A 24755-nucleotide genomic window follows, 5' to 3' on the forward strand; every position below is an offset into this window, starting at 1 on the left:
GACTCGATCCCAGGACTCCAGGATCATGACCTGAGCCGAAGGCAGTCGCTTAACCAACTGAGCCACCCAGGCGCCCTATAGTTGAATATTAATAAATTTTGCTGCTTGGGCCATTTTAATTACTACCTTAAAAGTAAAATTATACTGACACGTATCTACATGTCTTTGTCCACCAAAATATCTTCTGCAGCTGTAGGTAGGCCATGGGAGTAGCCACCTCTCTTTCACACAGAAGCTTTACAGGTGCCTTTTATTCCTGAGACTACATTTTCTGGCTTCACACTGTCAATCCTCTGGCATTCTTTTCTTATCTCTTTTTCTTCCCTATCCAAATACCACTATTCTTTTCTTCTTGAACGGTGTTTAGTCTTTCAAGGACAAGAGTCCCAGATGCAAGATCTCTTGGTTGGCATCGTGACTTCCATCTCTCTTGAAGCATCTCATGAGATGCACATTAAAAATGTCTATTTGCTTTTCCATTTTCCTTTTCAGAGTTTTGCCCCAAGAAGCCTGAAATAAGACATGCTGCTTTTCCCAGTCACAAGAAGACATGGGCTGGTCTCTCTGTGAGAGCACTGCAATCATGCCATCTGGCTTGATTTGACAGGATGATAAAGAATGTGGCCTGGAGCCACTTGGAGACTAACCCATGTAGAAATACAGGTGCTGCTTTTCATAGTCAATGTATTTGATTTTCTTCTTGCCATACTGAATGGAGAGAGAAATAAAACTAAAATAAGAGACAAGACTTCTGGTCATTACACTTAAGGACAATGCTGTGTGTGTGTGTTTGTGTGTGTCTAAAATCTCTATAGAAAGAGCCATCTGGTCAGAGTTTGTTGGCTGTCAAATTTGAGGCACTAGAAGAACCAGAACTGTAATAAGAGGAAATACTGAGGCATCTTTTTGCTTTAATTAAGTGTGGGTAATTCTCACATTTGACTATGGGGATTGTGATTAAAAAAAAATTTCCTATGGAAGCCATTTTGAAACTTTTTGTACTTATATGGAGTGGAGTGGTGATCAAAAGAAATATTTCTGCTGAGTTTTCCTAGCTCATCTTAACTGTGGTGTTTAGAATTCTGCTTGAAGCTCAGTCTCCATCTCCATCCATTCATCCAACAGATATTTATCAAATGATCATGTGGTAAAAGATATAGGCATGGCCCCTCTTATCTGTCCCATCTTCTCTCCTTTATGTTCTTATCATGGATCTTACACTGTGATTTACTATTTCTAAGGCACAATGATATTACATATATCTTTTTAGGGGGGAGGGAGGGGCAGGGAGAGGGAGAGAGAGAATCTTAAGCAGGTTCCATGCCCAGTGCAGAGCTGAAGTGGGGTTTGATCTCACAACTTTGAGATCATGATCCAAAATCAAGTCAGATGCTTAACCGACTGAGCTACCCAGACACCCCTACATATAATCTTAATACTGGGAATTTGATTCATTTTCTAGGAATCTGCTTAGTTAATTTAGTCTGTGCTCAGCACACAAGGGCAGCAAATACCCCCGAGGGGAGGCATAGAGGTATTGGTTATATCTCCAATACCTAGTAGACAATACAATAAATCTTTAGTTGAAAGAAAGAATGAATGAATGAATGAAAGTTTATATCTCTATATTTTTACTATAGTTCACTTGGTCACAACACTATGGGCAGCATTTGATTTCTTCTCTCCCCCATTCTGTTATACCTTCCCTCCTACATATACACTTCTTTTCCTATTTGGATAGCAGGGTTGACTCTTTCTTTTCTTACTGTCATAGATAAAAAGAAATATCATGGTGATGATATAGTAAGAGCTGTTTGCAGTTACTTCCAAACCTCCAGATATTTAAGTAGTGAGAAACATGGAAAAAAGAGCAGGTGGAAAATTCCTGGGAGATGGCACACCTAGATGGAGGACTGATTTTGAGTATCATTCCCAAAGGAGGGCTCTACGTCTTCCAGAACATGAGCATAGGTAGAAAGGTTGGCAGTAAAATGAGAAGGAAGGGAAAGTTCAGGGCTCTTCAGAATCATTTTTTATGTCAGACAACTGAATTTTAGAGTTTAAATAATTTTAAGCAATGCTTTGGACAGTAGCTGTGAAATTATATCACATAGAACCCTAAGGTCTATGGACATGTCCCAAGAACAGCTGTAAAACTAGGACAGGTGACCTCCATCATTTGTAAAGAGGTAGCATATGTATTGAGCATAGCCCTAAAGAAGGTACTTGTGGAGAGGGTCTGCCTGCTTCATAAAATTCAGTAAGACAAATCCTTGCTCTGTGGGGATGATTAGAGAAATCAGTGTCACAATTTTGGTGATGAGTATAGGAGTCCACAACCATCAGAGAGGTCCAACTTGATTGTGGAGCCATTGTCAAAAGCAACCAATTCATGATCACAGCCAAAGACTTTTTTTTTTAAATCTAGTCAAGAGACTGGTTCTTAATTCAGGTGGAGAAGGTTGGGTCTTCCAAACCTGGGAAAACTTATTTTCAAAAAGTTGCACAATTTTTGGTTTATGTGGCGCCAAGTGCAGGCAGCAACTGACAGAGCTATACTCTTTTATTTTAATAAAACTCCTAAATTCTTTTAGGAAATAGCAGCCTCTTTCTAAGTACCAGGATCTATCATTTCCCTTGGAGGAGAAATACCTTTCTGTGATTATCCTTGTACCTCTTTGTTGAAGTAAGACTTTCTCCTAAAAAATTTGGTAAAAGTCCTTCACATGATGATTTTAAGTTGAGGTTACAAAAAAACTCAGCAACTGAGAAATTCTGGAATTGACTTTTCCCCTCCTTTTTCTATTGTTTAAGAAGTCCAAATTAGAGGTGAGATCTCTCAGTGTCCTACAAAGCATTTGGCCTGTGGTTCATGTATAAATGAACCAAATAAACATGAACTAAAAATACCAGCATAGCTTTTTCCACCTGAGCTAGAATTAGTTGAGATAACTAGTTATTCAGGTATTTGTGATTTAATGCTTACTGAAGGTACTGACATGTTTTTTTCTGAATGAATGTCTCCATATCCTCATTAAACTTTGGAGAGTCATTGTCAACCTTAGCCATCTGGTTCACTATCTAACATCTTGTGTTTCCTCAGAGGTAGTGATGGCCATTGGGCAGGGATCTGTCTGTCACTGGGATTGCTCAAGCAGGATGATATGGCTTATCATATTTCCTGTTGTAGGAGGTTGGCCGGATGCCCTTTAAGGTCTAGAATCACATGCTCTACATCTCCTTCTATTCAAACAACCCCAGATTTGGTTATCTCACATTTGTGTCCTGGACTTAAAAGAAAGAGACATGCTCTGAGAATGTGCTTGAAGTGGGAATCTCCCACTTGATTTTTCCTGGACAAGACCATAGATGTTTCCAGGAACCACTTCCAGGAACATTTCTCATGTGCTTGGGAATTCTAAACATACCTTGACAGGTTGTAAATCTCCAACCAGGAAAAGTGGGCCCACATTAATATCTGGGTCTTTGGGGTAGATGTTAGGTTTTACATGATGTTGGAAGTGTTGGTAATTCCACCATTTTGTTGATAGGCCCTGAGGAGAAGAGAGGGTTCATTAGTGGTGAGATTTCTCTTCTGAAATGTCCTTCTCTCTCAAGAGTTTTTTACATGCATCTCTAAAGTCAAAGTAAGATATCTGAGCTTCTTGAACTTGCTTCTGGGCCACAGAATGACACATTGGACAAAGGCTTTCAAAAGCTACAAACAAATAATTATCTGATCCAGGAACACAAATTCAGACTAATGCAACTCCTGATCATGAAATTTCATAAAAACCTGTTGCAATGAGGTGTTTTCCCATCTCCCTTTCTTTGGAGGGGGTTCCTCATTTAAAAAAATTCTAAAGGTGGGTAGGGCAGTGAGTATTCTTATTTTACAAATAAAGAAACTCAGCTCTTAAATTTTAATTAGCTCTGGGGGAACAATGGTGCTAGGAATCCTGCTTTAATGAGTATTTCAAAGAATCATGGATCTGAAATGATTTCTTAGGGGGACTTGGCTCAGATCATTGGATGTTCAGGCTTCAATGCTCTCATATAAAAATAAATTAGAATAAAAATATTTGAATTGATGCCAAGCTCAAATCATCTCTGATTAGGTTGTTTGTGATTTTCTCTCTCTCAATGACAGTCTGAAGGTTTTAATAGAGCTAAGATTTGGAAGTACATCCTGGATGTATAAATACTGTTGTGTGGTTTTGGTAAATATCACCCTCTTTGAGGCTCTATTCCATCTTCAGTAAATGTAATATAATGACAATTACCTCCATGAGTTGTTTGTGGAGACATGAGATGATGTATGTGAAATGTTGGCATATTGAGATATTCAATTTCTCCTCTTTTCCCCTATTACATTAATCACTATGGAAGAATGAAGAGCATTTGTGTTTTTATTGCATATTTGACCTCTCTCAGTAACTGGCCTATATGTATTTTAGATCTTCACTGTTCAATACAGTAACCATGAGCCACATGCTGGTTATTGAGCATTTGAAATATGACCAGTCAAATTAAGATGGGCTGTATGTGTATAATACTAGATTTTGAGACTCAGGATGAAAAAAGGAGTGTAAGATACATATTAATGAGTTTTCTATTGATTACATGTTGAACTGATAATATTTTGAATATATACATGGGGTAATAAAGGTACCTTTTAAAATTTGGCTATTAGAAAATTTAAAATGATTTATGTCATTTTAATGTAGCTTGCATTATATTTCTGTTGGACTATGCTGGTCTAGACACTGATATCTGCTGTAGAGGGGGATGGGCATGTTTGAAAATCTGCAACTGTTAACCTTGTCTTTCCATGGTCCTTTTGCAGAGTCCTCTCTTAGCAAACTCCTCCTGACCCCATCCATCAGGAGAGATAGTCTCTTTTCACCTCTAACCCACTCCCTACCATCCATTAGTGAAATCTCTCTTCCTCCATCCCAGGTCTCTCCCCTGAACCTCATGTTTGAAAGGGCAGTCATTTTCCAAACACTTCCTTTTGGATGGCTCATGATATGTCAAACTCAATGTGTATTCATCAATTTTTATTCCCCCTTCTGGGGCTCCATTGCGCTCTGTGCTTCTCCCATCAAACTGCCTACCCCCCAGTCACTCTTACAGCTGTGCATTTGCCCTTTTATTGACCCATTCATTATTTATTTTGAAGTACATCCCATGCATCAGACATGGAGCCAAGCACTTGGAATATAAAGTCAGATGTGATAAAATGGGGTTCCCGCACTTATGAAATATACAACCTCAATGGGACCAGTAAGCACATAAGGACACTGTGATAAGCAATGATTCACTTTGTTAATTAAATCTTTTGAGAACCAACATTTTGGCCCTTCCACCAGCTGACTGTACCTTTGCAGTCATGACTATCTGTGGAAACTGGTAATAGGAGAGACAAGTTTTGATTCATGATAGGTCGGGGGGCAGATCTTGACAGCTCAAGGTTCTGAAGTTTTAGAACAGTGGTCAGAGTAATTATGGGTGTGATCTAAAGCAGCAGGTGCTACCCTCACCCCGGGTCTGGAAGCCACAATTACTGGAGCCAAAGGATAGACTGATCCATGGGGAAGTGAAGATTATCAGCTGCATGCAAATAGGCTAGGCTGCCCACACCAAATGCCATCTAGAAACTACCCTAAATCATTTCTTATTTCCAAGTGAGGTCCTTTCCTGGTGCTGTCTAAGGAATCCAAGCCTTGGCTTCAGGCATTTGTTGGCTTGAATTCAAATCCCTGCTGCTGGATGTGTGTGGGCTTGGGCAAAATCCTCATCTGTGAAATAGATAGGAAGAGGATTACATGCTTGACACTCCTCCCCCAAATTATTTTCAGATGTAGTCATGGAGATGATAGGCCAGATTTTCAAGGTAGGTCTTAGTATCAAATATTTTGTCTCTTTGTCCCTGTGACATACTTGATTCTTATAGTTTTCAAAATGTGTGGGTGTTGGGGGAGGGCAATTGAAAGATATGCTACAGGGAGTCCATTTGGATTTTGGCTTTGCACAGAAGTCCAAAATGTGTGCAGATATTTGGCAGTGTGCTTTCAGAAGGGCTCTTTTATTGCACAAATATTATGAAGACCAGACATACACATTTACTTAGTGCAGTGAGTGAAAAAAAATTCCCCCCCCCAATCTCAATATCTGTGCTTTTCCAGGGGGAGGGTAAATTGACATGAAATCAAGTTTTGAAATTTAAAATTGTGATGTACGTAGAAGGTGAAGGTGTTGCTTCTTATAATTTTCTTTGTTACCTCCCTCCTGCCTTCCTTTCCTTCCCACAGATAGTTTTCTCTCCTGCACAGAGTGAAGCTTATATTCATTTTTCTCATGAATCACTGGTTTTGCCTGCAAAAAAGGCAGAGTACACTCAATTTGCCTTTAGAGCATTTCCCATTTACTTACTCCGTTCATGAGTCATCAAGGTTATATTCATTTCAACTAGTGCAAAATTGTTTCTGGCAACACAGTTTACAGAGAGAGAGAGCAGTGTAAGAATTTGGACCAATGGGAAAGCAGTGACTTTTTAAAAGCACCAGCAAGGATGGAGCTTTAAATATTACCTATACTGGCACCATGTCAACTGTCAATTATCTCCGGGGCACACGAGTCCCCCTTTTCCTCTGACTTCCTCAAAACAGAGAGAACTGGAGAGCCTATTACCTAATTCTCACAAGGACAGAAGAAACTGTCTTTGTTTTTATTCTGTGGTAAAGAATTCGGGGTGAATACAGAAACACTTTGTCAATCTAGCACTGGTGGATAGAAGGCAGAGCAGTGTACCTACAGGAATTTTCCAGTTAAATGAGACTTGTCACATAAAATGACAATATATTATTCATTCTAAGCATTTTGAGTAACAGACATAATTCTAATATGAATCTAGATCCAACTCTGTGCTATTTAATCTAATTAAACTTAGTTTGCTCAACCGGAAAGAGGGTTGATAAAACTGTGATTTTAAGTATCTTCCAGTTCAAAATAAAACCAGTGTGTTAGGGCAAAACAAATAGGCTCTGAGTCAGTGCTTATGAGTTTTTCCTAAAGTGACCTGGCTCGAATGCAAGATTTAGCTTAGTGGAAGCCTTAGATGCACTTCCTCCCTTTTGGGCCAGAGTACATAGTCAATAAATCCTAGAATGTTGTAGAAGAGCAGAGATTCAGTTTAAGTCCTAATATTAGAGATGAGAACACTGAAAGCCAGAGATAGTATATGACTCAGTCAATATCACACATAGCCAGGCTAGAACCCACTTCTAGCAGTCCTGTTCTGTTACCTTGGTTCACACATCCATCCATCCATCCATCCATCCATCCATCCATCCATTCATCCACTCAACAAATGCTATTGAAGGCCTAATATGCACCAGGAACTCTGCTAGCTGCATTGCAGGGGCACATAGGACAATGTGCCTGCCCTCCTAGAACTTATGTTTGGGTTGGGAGGGGAGACAAAATCAACTACCATCATAACCACTGCTTTTTCCAGAAGTCTGGGGTTCGCAATCCTCAACTCTTGAATGGTACCATCTGACCTTTCTTGTCCATTCTCTTTCTCTTCACTTTTATCTATTCTGCAGTCTTTCCTTTATTTCTTCATACCCTATCCTTCCAAGACTAATCAGGCTTTCTGGATTCCTGTAGCTTCCCAGCAGTAAATGTTCAGATTCTTCTATGAACACTCCCATTCATGATTTTACAAGGCACAGTCCTTCTCCTCTGAGGTGGTTTCTTAATGGGGTTCCAGGGATTGGGCCAAAGAGTTTATTAGGGTAAGAAAAGATGTTGGAACTTCCTATATAAAAATAAACCTTTCCTCTTAAAAATTTAACATCCTTATTTTAACATATATGCTATAACACTATATACATATTAGCATATATATAGTATCTACATTATTAGTATATTTACACTTACTTGCAAATCTATTTGTGCACAAACATTTTTTACTGACATGAGTGCCCAAACTTGGAAACCACTGCATTAGGAAATGATATTTGAGAATCCCATCACACTCCCCTAACATCCTGTACCTTTTTTTTTTTAAAGATTTTATTTATTTATTTGAGAGAGAGAGAATGAGAGACAGAGAGCACGAGAGGGAAGAGGATCAGAGGGAGAAGCAGACCCCCCGCCGAGCAGGGAGCCTGATGTGGGACTCGATCCCAGGACTCCAGGATCATGACCGGAGCTGAAGGCAGTCGCTTAACCAACTGAGCCACCCAGGCGCCCCCTAACATCCTGTACCTTGAGATGACTCAACAGAAATTTCTGCATCAGGTGGTTCCACTTGGACTTCGTAAACATGGAAAGGTGTCCCGTGTCATGCTGCAGAAATGAACTCTGACCCTAGAAGGGAGAAGTTGTTTTTAGAGAAGTTGGAAGGGGAGGGAGGTCAAGAAGAAATTAATAAATAAGCCTGCTTGTAGACTCAGGAGCCCTTTGGAGAGGAACGGTGGGAGATCTCATCTGACCCCCAGCCACAGTCACTTTCTATTTCCCACATGGTGCATTCTTTCCCACTTGTGTGCCTTTGTCTATGGGGTTCTTACAGCTTAGAACATTTTCCTTGCCACTGTCAAAATCTTCCAGTGAGAATTAGAAAGAGTACGGCCTTTGGAGTCAGGCAGATTTGGGTTCTCAACTGTTCTTCACTGTGTATGTGTTGCATGGATCTTGGCAAGATACTCAGTAATCTGAACCTCAACTCTTCATATGATAAGTAGGGATAATAATACCTTACTCATGGACCATCGGGTAACTTAAATACCTACAAAGTGCCTGGCTTATGCTAAGCACCAAAAAATGTTTGTTTCCTTTCCAGTTTCCAAAAGAATTGCTTTTCAATAAAAGCAAGTTGACATTTCAAGAAAAAAAAATTAACATAAAATTCTGGAATTAACATTGAAACCTACCCTAGATATTCCAATGAGAATTAAATGCCTCTTACTGCTTCAACAGCACACGCTTGTTCCTCTTCTTGGCATTAATGTCATTTTGTCATGTAGTATGTTTAGCAATTTGAACATCAATCTCCTGCACTTGAAGACTCTTTTCCCAAAGGCAGGAACCAGGTGCATTTCCTGTCATGTCCACAACACAGTGTTGAGCTCACAGAAGGCCATGTTCAGAGATTCATACTTCATTCAACAAAGATTTAACAAATGTTGTGCTATGTGCCAGTTGATTATCATTTATGGTGGAATCCATACATTCTCTTTTTAAAATTTAAATTCCAGTTAGTTAACATACAGTATAATATTAGGTTCAGGTGTATAATATAGTGATTCAACACTTGCATGCAACCCCCATAGTGTTCATCACAAGTGCCTTCCTTAGTTCCCGTGACCTATTTTACCCACCCCCTCACTCCCCTCCTCTCTGGCAACTGTCAATGTGTTCTCTGTAGTTGAGATTCTGTTTCTTGGTTTGCCTCTATCTCTTTATTGGTTGGAAGATGAATACAAGATAAAAGTGAGTGTTACATGGCTGAGAAAGGACTTCAGTTACTAAACTGGTATGTAGAGAATTGGGTGAAAAGTAGCACGTGTCATAAATTGAATATTTCCTATGTGCCAGTCACTGTGCTAGGCATTTTACACATTAACTTGTTTAGTCTAGAATATTTCCAGAAACAATTGTTATCCCACTTTTACAGAAAAAAGAACTGGGGTCTGGCAAGGTGTGTCAGTCACTGATGAGAAGCTTGCCAGGAAGTGTTAGGCAGCAGCTGGTGCCAGTCTAAAGAGAGAAGGAAACATTTTAAACCTTCCCTCTAAGCCACTGCCTGAGCTTCGGCTACCTGCTTACCTGGGAAATTACGAGAAGGAAGGAAATGAATATTGTCACAAGCCAGCCATTGCCAAAATGCCACACCATTAGCCAAGCCAGGGTCTCCAAAATCAAGATCTGGGCCAAGTGAAGGAAGAGGAACACCCGGTTGGCCTTGAACATGTTCATGGCCTCTAATGTTCTTCGCAATTCTTGGAAATCTTCCACCAACTGGGACTGAGAAATAAATATTCAGGGAAGGAATTAGTTCCCTCAGGGAACACAAATGAACACAGTGAATAATCTATTTTATTAGCTTATTAATACCTTAATGAATAGAAATTTATTGATATTAATGTTTAATTGGGCAAAATTAAAAACATAAAACCATGAGCAAACAAAACCTTTTAAAAAGGTTATGATTATATATATATATATATATATTTTTTTTTTTTCCTGGAGAAGAGAAAGATGAGTAGTGATTTGTAAACTGTCTTCAAACTGTTTTGGAACTCAGAATGGGGTTTGTTTTGGGGGGTGGGGGTGGTTATTGTGTCTAACAGTTGCCTTTTATTTATTTATTTATTATTTTTATTTAAGATTTTATTTATTTGAGAGAGAGAGAGTGCATGAGCAGGGGGAGGGGCAGAGGGAGAGGGAGAAGCAGATTCTCCGCTGAGCAGGGAGACTAATGTGGGGCTCAATCCCAATCCAGGGACTCTGGGATCATAACATGAGCTGCAGGCAGATGCTTAACTGACTGAACCACCCAGGTGCCCCTAACAGTTGCCTTTTAAACCATCAGTATTGTTTCAGGTGTTGATTGACCTCTGATTATGCTATTGTCTATATGGGTACCCCATACTTAGGGGTACGGTTTACACAGCGTTTTCTATGTCATCAGCAGTTTAGTATGTGTGAAGGGCTCTTTCATTAAAGATGATGACATCAAAATACAGTTCACTTAGATTAGCTCAAAGGATGACTTTCCTGTGAGCTGCTTGATGGAGCCCCAGAAACAAGGCAGGATCTCTGGTGGTGTTAGTGTGTGTCTGTTGCCCTGTATGGGGGTCCTGGTTCTATGTGTAACAGGTGTACGTGCATGTGTGTGTATGTACAAGGGTAGTATTGGTTTACCAGCTTGCCAATCAGACTGGAGAATCAGTGCAAGGTCTGGGAAGAGATATCTTTTAGCTTAACGACTAATGGGTTTGAAACCAGGACAGTTGACACAGTGACCAGGGTATAAGAAAGAGAGCAGGATGGTTCAGATACACCAAAGGAGAGACATTTGCAGTATCAAAAGAAAAAGCTGTGAACAATTCTAGAAGCAAACATTTTCATTTCAAAATTCACTGATTCAACTTTTAAAAGATCTGCTGCCTAGGTTCATTTCTCAAGCTGCCATCAACTTCGGAATTCTGGTAGCCATGGATAATCTTAAGAGGCCATCTCTTAGAGTGCCTTCCATCCTGGTCATCTTTTCCAAACCATTTATTGTACAGAGTAGGAGGTCAGCAAGCCCAAAAGAGTGACTGCTCTGAAATCAGCAAGTCAGTGACAGATGCAGGGCTTCAACTTATGCTACCTGACCCAAGTGTTGTGCTCAAACTAATTGTCTATATGCATATATCTGAGTATATATGTGTTATTTTACACACACACGAATATGTATATCTGTGTATCCATATAGATGTACTAAAGAAAATTTACAGCAGACCTTTTCCCTCAGAGACCAATACTCTTTTAGATAATGAATGGTTGTCTTACAGCTCTCAACCATTAGTGGACTTTCTTTTCCATTGAGAAAATTTTAGGAAAAACAATTAAGCTCTGCATCACTTTCTCTTTTTAAACCGAGAGCCTCCTTCTCTAAATGATGGGGACATATCTGGAGGTTTGTCAATTGCTGGTGTCACCACTGAGTTCATGATAATGATAGTATCTAAAATTTATCGAGCATTTACTATGTTCCAGACACTGTGCTAACTTAAAATGCCTTTAATTCTTTCCATAATCCCCCAATATCTCCTAGGAGGTTGGTGTTACTGTTGTTGCTATTTTACAGAGAGAGAGAAACTGAGTCATGGAGAGGTTTAGTAACTGGCCTGAACCCATACAGCCTATGGCAGGGCTGGGGTGTGAATTCAAATGTGCAGCCTCAGAGCCCTTGCTGTCAAATGCAGGGTTGTGCGTACTGACACATAGCTGTGCGGGATGCACGTGGACCTGAGGGGTGAGAATAAGTGTTTGTCTGAGGTCTGTCCCAAACCAGTTCTTTGTCCTCAGATTCTGCTGTTCCTTGGCAAGTTTGTTTTCTCATTTCTTAAAGCAGAAACATAATCCTTATTCTATCTTCCTCACAGTGACATATGGATCAGCACTTGGTACAAATTATTTCTGAAGAATGTAAACTGTTTTAACAAAACAAATTGTAAAAAAAAAAAAAAGAAAAAATGCTCAATATTAGTTAAAATCCCTTTAAGCTTTATGTAAAATCATCCTAGTGAATGTTTCATCTTACAGAGACCCTGTCCTTTGGAAGACAGTATTTTAGGTAGCCAAAGTATTAGAGAAAGAAAGAGTGACACCCTTCCTTGGGAATACCTAAGGGACTGGGACCAGAGAAGTGACTTGGAGTCCCAATTCTTTGACCCACCAACCGTGGGACTTCCAGAAAGTAATTTATTCTCCCTGGACTATAATTTTACCAAATTTAAAAGGGGCTGTTGTTAGGATATATTCACATCTTTCATTCAATAGCTATTTATGGAGTCTCTACTACATGTCTAATCCTGTGCAGATGGGTTCTTGAGGACACAGGGATAAGCAGAATACACATATTCCCTGCTCTCATGGAACTTATTTTAGCAGGAAACATAGACACAGACATCAAACAGTTACAAGCAGCCACTGAAAAAAAACTGTATGTATACATTGCCTGCCATGAAGTAGGTACTTAGAGACATGGAATTACTGTTTGGTGCAGGACCAAAAATTTCATTCCTTTCTTACACAAAAATTTAAGTGTTCTGAGGGTCTAAGGAGGATGACATTGTTTTGAAATATGCAGAATCAACTCATTCATGTTATGGCAGGCTCACCCAGGCATGACGGCTGGTGTCTCATGGAAAATGATCTGTTCTTGGATATATCAGGAAAGAGTCAACTGGCTCTTGTCCCCATCCCTCCACATGCTCCTGGGTCCCAAGACCTCACTCACATTTTTGTTTCTCTCCTGGCTGGGCTCTCCCGGGGCAAGCTCTCCGATGAGCAGTGGCTTAAGGTACAATCTTACAATGTCAGGCTTCAGGTGCGTGGCTCTGAAAACATCCTGTATATCAAAGAGAATTGCTAGACGCTTAGGAGACACACACTTACCTACAGAATAGTCCCCTTCCTTACCTCATCCTGCGCCCATCTTGGGAATCAGTAGACTCTGTTACAGAGGATTTCTTCTAACTCCAGGTGGATGTTTCAAGTTGAATAATCAAAATTACCCTTGGAAATCCTCTAGGAAAGCCTCATGCTGGAGATCCACCTACTTAATGCACTGCTTCACTAGGCAAGCCCAACACAGCCAGGACATTCCTGAGCATTGAAAGAGATCACTCTTTATTTTGTTGAGCACCAGAAGAAGTAGTTGGCTTGAGTTAATGAGCCATGGTAACTCTTTAAAGCCCAACATCAGGCTTGGTGGAAGTTGCTCACACTATCTGAGGCAGGGAGTAAACACGACTAGCTATGAAAATCCCATCTCCCATCAAATCTCCCTCTTGGTTCTTGGCCAAAGCCAAGAGGAATGAAGCCTTCGAATTACATTATTTCTAAACAAGGACAGGTTAAAGTTGACAATGGTAGTGTAGGACAAGTGCACAAGAGAGCGTGGGAGCACAGCTCCGAGGTCTGGGTTGTCTAAAGTAGTAAACTCTTGGCACAGTTTGGCACAGAAGGGGTCTCGTCACTTTTTCTAAAAAAATGCTAAGACAATCTCTGCAAGGGCTTGTAACAGCCAGGCACAGAATAGAGGTAACCAACTGTGTTTTTTCCCATGTCAGCTCCATGTTAAGTAGCACCTCATAGAGTCTATGAGAAGCACTGGTGGTTCTTATAACCTGCTTATATTTGGAAGTAAGAGATGTTTTCTTCTATCCCAGGGATTTAAACAGTTTTTGGGGAAGGAGAATTCTCCAAGAGGTAGATGCTAGACTTTCTGCTAGTGTGGCTTTGGGGACAGGAGTGATTAAAAATGAGGAAATATGACCAAGATTGTAACTTGAACACATGGAAGTCTTACACATGACTCTAAAGCACTGGGTGTTCCATAGTCTTCACTAAGAAAGTGAACCTTGGAGTGGCATTCCTACATCTAAATTCTGGTTTCTACTTAATATCTGTGTAATTGTGGACAAGCCTCTTGACCTGTTTGTACTTCCATTTTCTCTAATATAAGGGTGATGATAGCCAACCAATTCATAAAGTTATTGTAGGGATTAAGTGAATAAACTAGAATCCAGTTGGCATATGGTAAATTCTCAATACATAGTAGCCATCTTTCTTGTATGTATACTTCTAGTGCTAAGAACTTACTACCTACATTCTCTTCAATACAGCAATTCATAGATTTTCTTCATATATTCCAATGCCTAATGTGGTATGAGCTCTGACTTAGTGAATATAATGAATCCTCCATCTTCAAAGTGTAAAGCAACTTTAGATACATCAATGAACTACATAGAAGCCTACTTATTAGAAGGTGTTTATATAATGAATACCATTAATTAGAGGGGTACAATATCGACTCTTTAGACTTCCTTCACCTAAGGATCTCTAGAGTCAATGATGTAAAAAGGGCTTTGTATTTGCTAGAACCAGTCCAGGCTCTACTGTCCATTCTGCTTATGCATACTTTCCTTGGGAAATGCTACACTATATGATTTCAAACGTGTTTCTTAACTGTCACATTCTACAAGTCTAAAACTTAGTTCCCCGAACGAGGAAGAGAGCCATTCAATGATTAAGAAGGTGATTAAAGTATTTTGAGATTGTCCATAGTGAAAAATCATATTCTGCTTGTGTAGGAGCAGATTAAGATGGAAAACATTCTGATGGATTAAGGTAAGAGTGTAGAAGAAAGGTAAGCCATTGAAATTTCATTTTACTTTGAGCAGTCATGCAGAGTCCTGGAACAGTGGGCTGACAATAATGTTCTTCTGGGTTCATTGTTTTTTTCTGATTCCCAGCAAGATTTGCAGGCAATACTGTGATAATAGATCCTGAAAACCTACAGAGTTTTCCAGAATAGTAGGCATTGTCCTGCTATGTGGAAGTCTTTTCATTGTACTGATGAGCAGTAAAACAAAGGAGTTTAGGTAGTCTTAGAATATTCAATTAAAAGAATTTCCTAATAGAGGCAGGATATTGTGTAAGTCATGAAATCCTCTTTTTGAAAGACCTATAAAAATAAGCTAAGTTATTAACACTCTTGGGCAAGTATAATCTTGCTAAAGGATATAGGGGTAATAGTATAATCCTGTTAAAGGAGAGGGGGTAAAAGGAAGGGGATAGGGGATAGTACCAAAATCTGTTGAATGTATCCTATGTACAAGGCACTCTATGGACCAACTCATAATCAACACCTAAGTTCTGTGAGGCTCCCTCTTCAAATCTCAGAGGAGAGAAACATCTTGTCCACAATGCCACAATAAATAGGTAAATAGTAGAGCAAAGATTTGAACTAAAGACTTTGTGACTTTAAAGCCATGAAGCTGTAAAGGTTTATTCCAGCCTTAACATGCATAATTCTTTTCCTGAAAGGCCTCTCCAGAGAGAAATGATGCCAGATTGTTTTGAGATGATGCTAAAAATCAGTATGTATCTGCTGAACAGATAGTAATGATGTCTTTCCACATTAGGTTTTTTTTTTTTTACTTTTTTATTGTTATGTTAATCACCATACATTACATCTTTAGTTTTTGATGTAGTGTTCCATGATTCATTGTGCATAACACCCAGTGCTCCATGCAGAACCTGCCCTCTTTAATACCCATCACCAGGCTAACCCATCCTCCCACCCCCCTCCCCTCTAGAACCCTCAGTTTGTTTTTCAGAGTCCATCATCTCTCATGGTTCATCTCCCCCTCCGATTTCCCCCCCTTCATTCTTTCCCTCCTACTATCATCTTCTTTTTTTTCCTTAACATATATTACATTATTTGTTTCAGAGGTACAGATCTGTGATTCAACAGTCTTGCACAATTCACAGCGCTCATCATAGCATATACCCTCCCCATAGTCTATCACCCAGCCACCCCATCCCTCCCACCCCACCCCTCACTCCAGCAACCCTCAGTTTGTTTCCTGAGATTAAGAATTCCTCATATCAGTGAGGTCATATGATACATGTCTTTCTCTGATTGACTTATTTCAATCAGCATAACACCCTCCAGTTCCATCCACATTGTTGCAAATGGCAAGATCTCATTCCTTTTGATGGCTGCATAATATTCCATTGTATATATATACCACTTCTTCTTTATCCATTCATCTATCGATGGACATCTTGGCTCTTTCCACAGTTTGGCTATTGTGGACATTGCTGCTATAAACATCAGGGTGCACGTACACCTTTGGATCCCTACATTTGTATCTTTGAGGTAAATACCCAGTAGTGCAATTGCTGGGTCATATGGTAGCTCTATTTTCAACTTTTTGAGGAACCTCCATACTGTTTTCCAGAGTGGTTGCACCAGCTTGCATTCCCACCAACAGTGTAGGAGGGTTCCCCTTTCTCCGCATCCCCGCCAACATCTGTTGTTTCCTGACTTGTTAATTTTAGCCATTCTGACTGGTGTGAGGTGGTATCTCATTGAGGTTTTGATTTGGATTTCCCTGATGCTGAGTGACGTTGAGCACTTTTTCAAGTGTCTGTTGGCCATTTGGATGTCTTCTTTGGAAAAATATCTGTTCATGTCTTCTGCCCATTTCTTGATTGGATTCTTTGTTCTTTGGGTGTTGAGTTTGATAAGATCTTTATAGATTTTGGATACTAGCCCTTTATCTGCTAGGTCATTTGCAAATATCTTCTCCCATTCTGTCAGTTGTCTTTTGGTTTTGTTGACTGTTTCTTTTGCTGTGCAAAAGCTTTTTATCTTGATGAAGTCCCAATAGTTCATTTTTGCCCTTGCTTCCCTTGCCTTTGGCGATGTTTCTAGGAAGAAGTTGCTGTGGCTGAGGTCAAAGAGGTTGCTGCCTGTGTTCTCCTTGAGGATTTTGATGGACTCCTGTCTCACATTGAGGTCTTTCAACCATTTGGAGTCTATTTTTGTGTGTGGTGTAAGGAAATGGTCCAGTTTCATTCTTCTGCATGTGGCTGTCCAATTTTCCCAACACCGTTTGTTGAAGAGACTGTCTTTTTTCCATTGGACATTCTTTCCTGCTTTGTCGAAGATTAGTTGACCATAGAGTTGAGGGTCCATTTCTGGGCTCTCTATTCTGTTCCATTGATCTGTGTGTCTGTTTTTGTGCCAGTACCATACTGTCTTGATGATGACAGCTTTGTAATAGAGCTGGAAGTCTGGAATTGTGATCCCGCCAGCTTTGCTTTTCTTTTTCAACATTCCTCTGGCTATGCGGGGTCTTTTCTGGTTTCATACAAATTTTAGGATTATTTATTCCATTTCTTTGAAAAAAGTGGATGGTATCTTGATAGAGATTGCATTGAATGTGTAGATTGCTCTAGGTAGCATTGACATCTTCACAATATTTGTTCTTCCAATCCATGAGCATGGAACGTTTTTCCATTTCTTTGTGTCTTCCTCAATTTGTTTCATGAGTATTTTATAGTTTTCTGAGTACAGATCCTTTGCCTCTTTGGTTAGATTTATTCCTAGGTATCTTATGGTTTTGGGTGCAATTGTAAATGGGATCGACTCCTTAATTTCTCTTTCTTCTGTCTTGTTGTTGGTGTATAGGAATGCCACTGATTTCTGTGCATGGATTTTCTATCCTACCACTTTACTGAATTCCTGTATGAGTTCTAGCAGTTTTGGTGTGGAGCCTTTTGGGTTTTCCACATAAAGTATCATATCATCTGCAAACAGTGAGAGTTTGACTTCTTCTTTGCCTATTTGGATGCCTTTTATTTCTTTTTGTTGTCTGATTGCTGTGGCTAGGACTTCTAATACTATGTTGAATAGCAGTGGTGATAGTGGACATCCCTGCCGCGTTCCTGACCTTAGGGGGAAAGCTCTCAGTTTTTCCCCATTGAGAATGATATTCGCTGTAGGTTTTTCATAGATGGCTTTTATGATATTGAGGTTTGTACCCTCTATCCCTATACTCTGAAGAGTTTTGATCAAGAAAGGATGCTGTACTTTGTCAAATGCTTTTTCTGCATCTATCATATGATTCTTGTTCTTTCTTTTGTTAATGTATTGTATCACATTGATTGATTTGCTGATGTTGAACCAACCTTGCAGCCCAGGAATAAATCCCACTTGGTTGTGGTGAATAATCCTTTTAACGTACTGTTGGATCCTATTGGCTAGTATTTTGGTGAGAATTTTTGCAACCATGATCATCAGGGATATTGGTCTGTAATTCTCCTTTTTGATGGGGTCTTTGTCTGGTTTGGGGATCAAGGTAATGGTGGCCTCATAAAACGAGTTTGGAAGTTTTCCTTCCATTTCTATTTTTTGGAACAGTTTCAGAAGAATAGGTATTAATTCTTCTTGAAATGTTTGGTAGAATTCCCCTGGGAAGCCATCTGGCCCTGGGCTTTTGTTTGTTGGGAGATTTTTGATGACTGCTTCAATTTCCTTAGTGGTTATAGGTCTGTTCAGGTTTTCTATTTCTTCCTGGTTCAGTTTTGGTAGTTGATACATCTCTAGGAATGCATCCATTTCTTCCAGGTTATCTAATTTGCTGGCATAGAGTTGCTCATAATATGTTCTTATAATTGTTTGTATTTCTTTGGTGTTGGTTTTGATCTCTCCTCTTTCATTCATGATTTTGTTGATTTGGGTCATTTCTCTTTTCTTTTTGATAAGTCTGGCCAGGGGTTTATCAATCTTGTTAATTCTTTCAAAGAACCAGCTCCTAGTTTCGTTGATCTGTTCTACTGTTCTTTTGGTTTCTATTTCATTGATTTCTGCTCTGATCTTTATTATTTCTCTTCTCCTGTTGGGTTTAGACTTTATTTGCTGTTCTTTCTCCAGCTCCTTTAGGTGTAGGGTTAGGTTGTGTATTTGAGACCTTGTTTCTTGAGAAAGGCTTGTATTGCTATATACTTTCCTCTTAGGACTGCCTTTGCTGAATCCCAAAGATTTTGAACAGTTGTGTTTTCATTTTCATTGGTTTCCATGAATTTTTTTAATTCTTCTTTAATTTCCTGGTTGACCCATTCATTCTTTAGTAAGATGCTCTTTAGTCTCCATGTATTTGAGTTCTTTCTGACTTTCCTCTTGTGATTGAGTTCTAGTTTCAAAGCACGGTGGTCTGAAAATAGGCAGGGAATGATCCCAATGTTTTGGTACCAGTTGAGACCTGATTTGTGACCTAGGATGTGATCTATTCTGGAGAATGTTCCATGGGCACTAGAGAAGAATGTGTATTCCGTTGCTTTGGGATGGAATGTTCTGAATATATCTGTGAAGTCCATTTGGTCCAGTGTGTCATTTAAAGTCTTTATTTCCTTGTTGATCTTTTGCTTAGATGATCTGTCCATTTTAGTGAGGGGGGTGTTAAAGTCCTGCACTATTATTGTATTGTTGTCAATGTGTTTCTTTGCTTTTGTTATTAATTGCCTTATATAATTGGCTGCTCTCATGTTAGGGGAATAGATATTTACAATTGTTAGATCTTCTTGTTGGATAGACCCTTTCAGTAGGATATAGTGTCCTTCCTCATCTCTTATTACAGTCTTTGGTTTAAAATCTAAGTTGTCTGATATAAGGATTGCCACCCCAGCTTTCTTTTGGTGTCCATTAGCATGGTAAATGGTTTTTCACCCCCTCACTTTCAATCTGGGGGTGTCTTTGGGTCTAAAATGAGTCTCTTGCAGACAGCATATCGATGGGTCTTGTTTTTTATCCAATCTGATAGCCTGTGTCTTTTGATTGGGGCATTTAGCCCATTTACATTCAGGGTAACTATTGAAAGATATGGATTTAGTGCCATTGTATTGCCTGTAAGGTGACTGTTACTGTGTATTGTCTGTGTTCCTTTCTGGTCTATGTTGCTTTTAGGTTCTCTCTTTGCTTAGAGGGCCCCTTTCAATATTTTTTGTAGGGCTGCTTTTGTGTTTGCAAATTCCTTTAGTTTTTGTTTGTCCTGGAAGCTTTTTATCTCTCTTATTTTCATTGACAGCCTCGGTGGATGTAGTATTCTTGGCTGCATATTTTTCTCATTTAGTTCTCTGAATATATCATGGCAGTCCTTTCTGGCCTGCCAAGTCTCTGTGGATAGGTCTGTTGCCAATCTAATGTTTCTACCATGGTAGGTTACAGATCTCTTCTCCCGAGCTGCTTTCTGGATTTTCTCTTTGTCTCTGAGACTTGTAAGTTTTACTTTTAGATGTCGGGGTGTTGACCTATTTTTATTGATTTTGAGAGGGGTTCTCTGTGCCTCCTGGATTTTGATGCCTGTTTCCTTCCCCAAATTAGGGAAGTTCTCTGCTATAATTTGCTCCAATATACTCTGCCCCTCTCTCTCTTTCTTCTTCTTCTGGGATCCCAATTATTCTAATGTTGTTTCGTCCTATGGTATCACTTATCTCTCAAATTCTGCCCTCGTGATCCAGTAGTTGTTTATCTCTCTTTTTCTCAGCTTCTTTATTTTCCATCATTTGGTCTTCTATATCACTGATTCTCTCTTCTGCCTCATTTATCCTAGCAGTTAGCACCCCCATTTTTTATTGCACCTCATTAAAACCCTTTTTGATTTCAACTTGGTTAGATTTTAGTTCTTTTATTTCTCCAGAAAGGGTTTCTCTAATAACTTCCATCTTTTTTCAAGACCAGATAGTATCTTTAAAGTCATGATTCTGAACTCTAGATCCAATATCGTACTAATGTCCGTATTGAGTAGGTCCCTGGCAGTCGGTACTACCTCTTGTTCTTTTTGTTGAGGTGATTTTTTTCCATCTTGTCATTTTATCCAGAGGAGAATAGATGAATGAGAGAACAAAATTCTAACAGGGTAACAACATCCACAGAAAATATACTCTAAACAAATCAGAAAAGACCTGAAGCTGGGGGAAAAGAAAGGGAAAGAAAGAAAAAGAAAAAAAAAAAGAAAAAAAGATAAAAACAAACAAAAACAGAACAAAACAAAAAAAACCAGAATATGATCAAATATGATCAGGCTGGTGCATTGATCAGTGCCACACACTAGATTTTGGGTGTATTTTGGTCTGTTAGAAGAAAGTGCCTCCCAAACTTTTAAAGAAAGAAAACTTTATATATGTACAAAAATAAGGGTTGGTTGATGAAGGGATGGAATATGACTGTAAAGATGAAAATTATAAAAAATTTTATAAAAGGAATTGATAAAAAGTTGTTTGAAAAAAGAAAAAGAGGATTTAAAAAAAAAGGAAAAAAAGGGGAGAGAATGTGTTCAGGCAGGAGACTAGAATGAAACCATACACTAGAGATTTAGGGTATATTTTGATCTGTTAGAAGAAACTGTATCTCAAAATTTTAAAGAGAGAACAACTTATATATATATGCTAGAAATAAGGGTAACTACTATGAAGGGATAGAATATGACTCTAAAAATGAAAAATAAAATGTTTTTTAAAAAAGGGATTGATAAGATGTTGGTTGAAAAAGGGAAAAAGAAAAATTCCCCCCAAAAAAAGACAGTTAAAAAAATTAACTTTGAAAGACTAAAGAATCATGGTAAAAAAGCCATGGATTCTATGTGCAGTATTCCCCTACCTCTGGAGTTCTGCCATTCTCATTGATCAGTAAACTTGGTCTTGGCTGGCTGTTCTCACCAATCTTCTGGGGGATGGGCCTGTTGCCGTGGTTCCCAGATGTCTTTGCTGGAGGCGGAATTGCCCCGCCCTTGCCCGGTCTGGTCTAAGTAATCTGCTCGGGTTTTCTCTCGGGAGCTTTTGTTCCCTGCAAGCTTTCTGTACAGCTTTGGAGGACGAGAGTGAAAATGGCAGCCTCCCAATCTCCGCCCCAGAGGAGCCGAGAACTCAGGGTCCCGCTTCTCAGTGAGCCCCCAGAGAAAAGCCGTCAGTCACTCCCGTCTCCCTGGTCTCCAGCCGCACTCCGTGCTCACCCGGCCTGTGACCGCGCGTTTCTATCTCTGGCACCCGACCCCGGGTGGAGTCTCCAAACCCAGCAGATCCCTGTGGTGCACTCCCATGCCACTCCTCCCCAGGGGAGGAAGGTGAGTCTCCCCAGATCTGCCGCTTGTTGGGTCCCTGCTGGAGGAGCAGTGGCCCGACTGTGCCCCGGATCATGGTTTATGGCAACCCCGAGCTGAAGGCCCGTGCCTCGGCTCCGTCTCTGCAGCTGGCTTCCCCGCTCTGATACCTGGGAGCTCTGCCGCACTCAGGCACCCCCGGTCTTTCTGTGACCCCGAGGGTCCTGAGACCACACTGTCCCGGAGGGTTCCACCCCCCGCTTAGCCACCGGAGTGACGTCCCTCAGCGGAGCAGACTTCTAAAAGTTCCGATTTTGTGCTCTGTGGGTCTATCACTTGCCAGAAGCGGCTGCTGGAGGCCCCTCCCCCGCTGTCTATCCTCCCGAATATCGCCTCGGATTCACTTCTCCGCACGTCCTACCTTCCAGAAAGTGGTCGCTTTTCTGTTCAGAGAGTTGTTGCTATTCCTTTCTTCGATCTCCTTTTGGGTTTGTAGGTGTTCAGAATGGTTTGATCCCTATCCAGCTGAATTCCTGAGACCAGACGAAATCCAGGTCTCCTACTTCTCCTCCACATTAGGTTTTAATCCCCTGAATCACTTTGCCTCTGGCTCCAAATTACCTCTCCAGGCTCACCATTCACCATTACACTTCATGAACCATCTTGTCCATCAGACCTCTCCCCATTCAGTAAACACTCCATACCTCATGTTCTGAAGCTTTGCACATTGGTTCCTGTGCCTTGACTGCCTTCCTCCATTTTCTCTCTATAAAAACTCCTCCTTACCCTTCCAGATTCAGATTATATTGCCTCTCCTAACTCACTCAGGAAAGTTATTTATGATCTCCTCTGGGCTCCCATAGCTCCTATAGCTTTTCAAATTATATTGTAATGAAACTGTGTATTTGTTCCTTCTTTAACAGTCTTTGTGTTTTTCTTTTTTAATTGAAGTATACTTGATATATAACATTATATTAGTTATAGGTGTAAAAAGAATGATTTGATATTTGTATGCATTGCAAAATGATCACCACAATAAGTCTAGTTAACATCTGTCACCTTACACAGTTCCCCCAATTTTTTTCTTGTGATGATAACTTTTAAGATTTAATATCAGCAATTTTCAAATATACAATACAGTATTATTAACTATAGTCACCATGCTCTACATTACATCCCCATGATTTATTTATTGTAACTGGAAGTTTGTACTTTGGAACCCCTTCACCCTTTTCTCCCACCCCATACTTCCCGCCTCTGGTAACCACCAATATGCTTTCTGTATCTATGAGCTTGATTTTTTGTTTTCTTTTTTAGATTCCACATATAAGTGAGATCATATGGTATTTGTCTTTCTCTGTCTGATGTATTTCACTTAGTATAATGCCTTCTGGGTCCATCCATGTTGTTGCAAATGGCAAGATTTCATTCTTTTTTAATGGCTGACTAATATATATATTATAACATATATATATCACATTTTATATATATATCACATTATATATATATTTACATATATACACATCACATTTTCTTTATACATTCATCTGTTGGTGGAGACTTAAGTTGTTCCTCTGTCTTGGCTATTGTATGTAATACTGTTATGAGCTTAGGGGGGCAAATATCTTTTTGAGTTAGTGTTTTTGTTTTCTTCAGATAAATACCCACAAATGGAATGCTGGATCATGTGGTAGTTCTATTTTTAATTTTTTAAGGAGCTTCCATACTGTTTCCATAGTAGCTGCACAAATTACATTCCCATCAATAGAGTACAAGTGTTCCCTCTTCACATCTTCACCAACACTTGTTATTTCTTGTCTTTTGATAATAACTATCCTAACAGGTGTGAGGTGATCCCTCACTGTGGTTTTGATTTGCATTTCCCTGATGATTCAGGTCTTATGTTCAAGTCTCTAATCCATTTTTAATTTTTGTGTATGGTGCAAGATAGTGGTTCAGTTTCATTCATTTGCATGTAGCTGTCCAGTTATTCCAACACCATTTTATTGAAGAGACTATCCTTTCCTGTATTCTTGGATCCTTTGTCAAAAATTAATTGTCCATATATGTATGAGTTTATGTCTGGGTTCTCTATTTTGTTTCATTGATCTATGTGTCTGTTTTTTATGCCAATACTATACAGTTTTTATTACTATAGTTTTGTGGTATGTATTGACATCATGGAGTGTGACGTCTCTAGCTTTGTTCTTTCTCAAGATTGCTTTGGCTATTTGGGTTCTTTTGTGGTTCCACAGAAATTTTAGATTGTTTATTCTATTTCTATGGAAAATGCCATTCTCCTGGCTTCCCTATCCTGTAATGGATATAACCACCTACTTCCCTATACTGTATATGCACAAGTCACCCAGGCTGCTTCTCCCTGATTATTCAACTAGTCACTCACCACATATTGTAGATTATGTCTCCTGTGTATCCTTAGCACCCACCCCCTCTTTTCCATTCCTATAGTCAAGGCCTTGTTCAGGCCTTCAACATGTTCCCTGGGCTCCCTCCTTCATTTTGGCTGACTCTTCTTCAGTTCAGCCTTTACTTAGCTGCCAGGCTGGCCTTTCAGAA

General features: G+C 39.7%; 1 protein-coding gene across 1 annotated transcript in view; it reads right to left on the minus strand.

The window, feature by feature from the left end:
* Positions 1-24755, minus strand: part of LOC110576133 (fatty acid desaturase 2-like protein FADS2B) — a 41737-nt gene that overhangs the window by 13416 nt on the left and 3566 nt on the right. The window contains exons 2-6 of the mRNA XM_021685215.1: positions 13025-13135; positions 9841-10038; positions 8278-8379; positions 3429-3554; positions 648-708 (exon numbers count right to left, since the gene is read on the minus strand). Of these exons, the coding sequence (XP_021540890.1) occupies positions 648-708; positions 3429-3554; positions 8278-8379; positions 9841-10038; positions 13025-13135 (598 nt within the window). The remainder of the gene's footprint in view (positions 1-647; positions 709-3428; positions 3555-8277; positions 8380-9840; positions 10039-13024; positions 13136-24755) is intronic.

Source organism: Neomonachus schauinslandi, chromosome 11 (genome assembly GCF_002201575.2).
Source record: "Neomonachus schauinslandi chromosome 11, ASM220157v2, whole genome shotgun sequence".
In the NCBI taxonomy this organism is placed as follows: domain Eukaryota; kingdom Metazoa; phylum Chordata; class Mammalia; order Carnivora; family Phocidae; genus Neomonachus; species Neomonachus schauinslandi.